At 40.4% G+C, this 4,046-nt stretch overlaps 1 protein-coding gene across 1 annotated transcript in view; it reads right to left on the bottom strand.

The window, feature by feature from the left end:
• The window catches only part of LOC107699790 (S-adenosylmethionine mitochondrial carrier protein), a 77,173-nt gene that overhangs the window by 31,904 nt on the left and 41,223 nt on the right, over window positions 1-4,046 (bottom strand). The window contains exon 6 of the mRNA XM_016501184.1: window positions 332-376. Coding sequence (XP_016356670.1) covers window positions 332-376 — 45 coding nt within the window. The remainder of the gene's footprint in view (window positions 1-331; window positions 377-4,046) is intronic.

The following is a 4,046-nucleotide window of genomic DNA, read 5'->3' as shown; positions in this document are numbered from 1 at the left end:
GGGGCCGTGGGGGGGGGGGGGGGCACATAAACGACTTTTATGTGGCCCGGACCAGACAATGAAGAAGGAAATGGACAGTTGGCTAAGACTCAAGCCTTGCGAGAAATTACGATTCCGCTTAACCACCGGTGAGGGCGACCAATAAAATGCAGCATCATTTTGAGAGCACCTAAAAAGAGAGTTATTAACAGATAGCGAGGCAAAGTGTGTGCAGTTTGAGTTGTAAATGTGTCAGACCATTACCAGGCCATTATTCCTTTATTAGAGTGAAATTATGAGGCCAAATTAGATCGAAATGAGAGCAAGTGAGAGAAAAAAAGTGGATTCATACCTTTAGGTACTCCCAGAGTGGAAACTGCACCAGCGAGAATGGGATCTGAAATTAAAAGAAAGAGTTTTTTAATAATATAAGCTAGATCAGAAAGCATAAAGCATGAGTTATTATTATTATTCATCTAAGAAAAGAAAATTCTGTCATCATTTATTCACCTTCATGTCATTCCAAACCTGTACGACTTTTTTCCTCTGTGAAACACAAAAGGAGAAATGCTGAAGAACATACTAGCTGCTCTTTTCTACATAATGAAAGTGAATGGAGATCCAGGCTGTCAAGCTCCAAAAATGATAAAAAGCACTATAAAAGTATCATCATTCATAAATTTTTCATTTTGTATTCCACAGAATAAAAAAAAAAGATGCCATACAGCTTGGAATCAAATGAGGGAAAATAAATAATGACAGAATTTTTTGGGCAAACTAATAAAACTCTTAAGGCAAAGTCAGTCGTATAGTGACAGATTACACACAGTTTTGAAAAACATTACATGACATTAATGGAAAAACAGCTTTTAGAACCACCAAAACAATGGCATGATGATGCTCACTGGGGAAAAAGAAAAAAAAAATCTCTTAGCACTTTCGTCTTCTTTAAAAGAAAATGGATGACTTGTGACAACATGTTCAACCACAGGCACTGGCCATTTATCTCATGTGTCAAACTGTTTTAATACTGATGTCTGCACGTCTGGAAGTGTGAGGTATATGAGTGAGAAAGAGTGTGTGAATAACAGAGAGAGAGAGAGATGATAAATAAATGAAGAGTCTGTGGTCAGAGAGAGAGGGAAAAAGATAAAGAGAGTGCAAAAGAGAGAGAGGGGTGGCAGAAATCTTCCTCTTCGTCCAATCAGGCACAGCGGAGCTAAAAGAGAGGAAATCGATGGCACTGCTGAACAGTGGGCTGACAAAATCCCAAAATTCTGTGAGAAAGAGAGAGAGACAGACAGAGAGGAAAAATAGAGACCCGATCCATACAGCCAGAAAGCGGATTCACCCTGACAGCGATTTGCAGTAAGCGGAAGTCATTCAGTTTGAATGAGAGTTGCTGATTTGCGGTGTTATGAGAGACAGAAGTGATACAACAAATGCTTTATGGTTGCTGGGGTGTTGCCAGGCATTTTCTAAAGTGTACAGAGGGGTTGCTAGGGTGTTGTTAGGCAGCCGCTAAGGTGGTTGATAAGGTGTTGCTAAGGAAATCTGGATGGTGCTGGTGTGTTTCTAGGAAGTTGCTAAGGTCTTAGAAGTGACTGGGGGTTGCCAAGAATTTGTGTTCAGAGGGGTTGCTAGGGTATTGCTAGGTAGTCACTAAGGAGGAATGAGTGGTTGATAAGATGCTGCTAGGGAATTCTGGATGGTACTGTGTGTTAGGCAGTTAGTAACGTTTTAAAGGGACTGTTAAGGGGGTTGCCAAGCATTTGAAAAGGTGTTCAGAGTTGTTGCTAGGACGTTGCCACGCAGTCGCTAAGGTGGGGTAAGTGGATGATAAGGTGCTGTGGGAATTCTGGATGGTGCTGTGTGTTTTTAGGCAGTTGCTAAGGTGTTTATAAGAGGGTTTTCCAAACATTTGATACGGTGTTCAGAGTGGTTGTTAGGGTGTTGCCAGGCAGTCGCTAAGGTGTTCTGAAAGGAGTCTAGGGTGTTTTTAGTCAGTTATTAAGGTGTTATGAACGGTTGCCAGAGAGAGCATTTCTAGGCAGTTGCTAAGGTGTTCAAAGTGGTTGTTAGGGTGTTGCCAGTCAATCACTAAGGTGGTGTGAGTAGTTGATAATGTGTTGCTAGGGAATTCAGTATGGTGCTACTGTGCTTCTAGGCAGTTGCTAAGGTGTTTGTTAGGAGGGTGCCAAGCATTTGCTAGAGTATTGCCAGACAGTAGCTAAGGTGTTCTGAATGGAGTCTAGGGTGTTGCTAGACTGTTGCTAAAGTGTTCAGAGTGGTTTCTATGGTGTTGCTAGAGTGTTCTGAATTCATTTAGTGAGTTGGTTAGACACTGAACAATTAAACACTTTAAAAACAGCTGCCAAATCAATTTTAATTCACAAATGATTCATAACACAAGTTGAGGGACAACTTATGTGCTGACGCTCTGGATGAATAGCTCACCCCCTAAATTAAAAAATGATAAATTCCCTAATCTAGACTCTTTTTCCACACTCATACTGAACATCAGGTCAGTTTAAGAACCCCTCAGCTCCATCCAAAACTCTTTATTGGAAACAACTCTTTGGACAAACTGAGCATAATCTAATACAGTTAAAAAGGCCGACTGTGAAAACAAAGCCCTCACTAGCCTGAGTTAGGAAAACTTTCAAAAGATTTGAGAAACATTAACATAATGAACACAAGGAAGCAGCACTGTAAACGCTGCGTGGGCATCATGCGCACTGCCAAAACACTGCATCTCCCGATTTCAAAATAAAGAAAAGATTGGTGCAATGTGACCCAATGCTAGGGAATGTATATGTCTTTGTGCGTTTTTTCCAAAAACTATATCAACCACCTGTTTTTTATTACCAACGTGATAAATTCAGCATCTCTGTGCTCAGGAGGAACGCTTAGAGGAATCTTCAAAACAGAAATGAGGCACAGCTGATTTATGCATAAGTTTAACACTTCTGGCAGAGACAGGGCACCTGAGCTACACAGATGGTCAGATTTATATTGATAAGGCCGTAATGGTTGACAAGAGAGAGGGAATGACAGATATGGAAAGACAGAAGGATGGAAAGCAGGTTTTTGACCAAAGGCCAGAAGGCTTCTTCACGAGAACGAGTCGGTCCATTGGATGACGGCACATTTAACATGTGGTCTGACTGGTGACCAGCTGTACCGATATCAGTTTAAGCACATTAGTATCACACTTAATCCCTGAAGTGCATTTATAAATGTTAGTCAAGGTTTCCTGCACCAAATAACAAGCCACAACTGCTTATGATTGTATGGTATTGTCGATTTGGAGACGATAGATAAACAACAACACGCTGATGTGTATCAAACACTCTCTCTGCTGTCCATGTCGATATCACTGCGTGTAACTGTCAGGTACGTTTTCATTGAGAGATTTGTGACTGGTTACCCGTGGGAATATTAGTATGCTGCAGTGCTCTTCACTGTCAGGCTCCTGGCCACCAGTGTGATATCTGGGAAAACAGATGTCAAAATGCATTTAAATGAAGCTTGATTGGACAGGGGGCGCTTTGCATGCTATTTGACAAATGGCTTTAATAGGTCAGACGAAACTGGATGAATACTAATGAGAAGAGAAAGGAATAGAGATCAATCTGAAATCTGATTAAGTTCGATTGGATTCATTTAAATCACATTTCTTTTCAGTTAGCCTTGATTAAAATGTGATCTAATGTGATTTACTTAATTTAAATCTAAATTAAATATGCTAATTAAATAGTGGACTTTATCTATCAGTTGCTAGAAAGCCCAAGATTCTGCAGTCTCACCTTATGACAAACAACTTTTAAGGAGCTTTAAAGGGGTCATTGGAGGCCCATTTTCCACAAGTTGATATGATTCTTTAGGGTCTTAATGAAAAGTCTGTAACATAGTTTGGTTCAAATTTCTCAATGTGTAAAAAACACTTTTTTTACCCTGTCAAAATTAGCTCTTTTTTCAGAGCAAGCCGTTTTGTAGCATTTTCCTTTAAATGTTAATGAGCTATGCTGACCCCGCCCCTCTCTTCCGAGCTGCTCTCTGAGGGA

This window comes from Sinocyclocheilus anshuiensis, unplaced genomic scaffold, assembly GCF_001515605.1.
Source record: "Sinocyclocheilus anshuiensis isolate Anshui unplaced genomic scaffold, SAMN03320099.WGS_v1.1 scaffold951, whole genome shotgun sequence".
In the NCBI taxonomy this organism is placed as follows: Eukaryota; Metazoa; Chordata; class Actinopteri; order Cypriniformes; family Cyprinidae; genus Sinocyclocheilus; species Sinocyclocheilus anshuiensis.
This window is presented reverse-complemented; position numbering and strand designations above follow the sequence as displayed.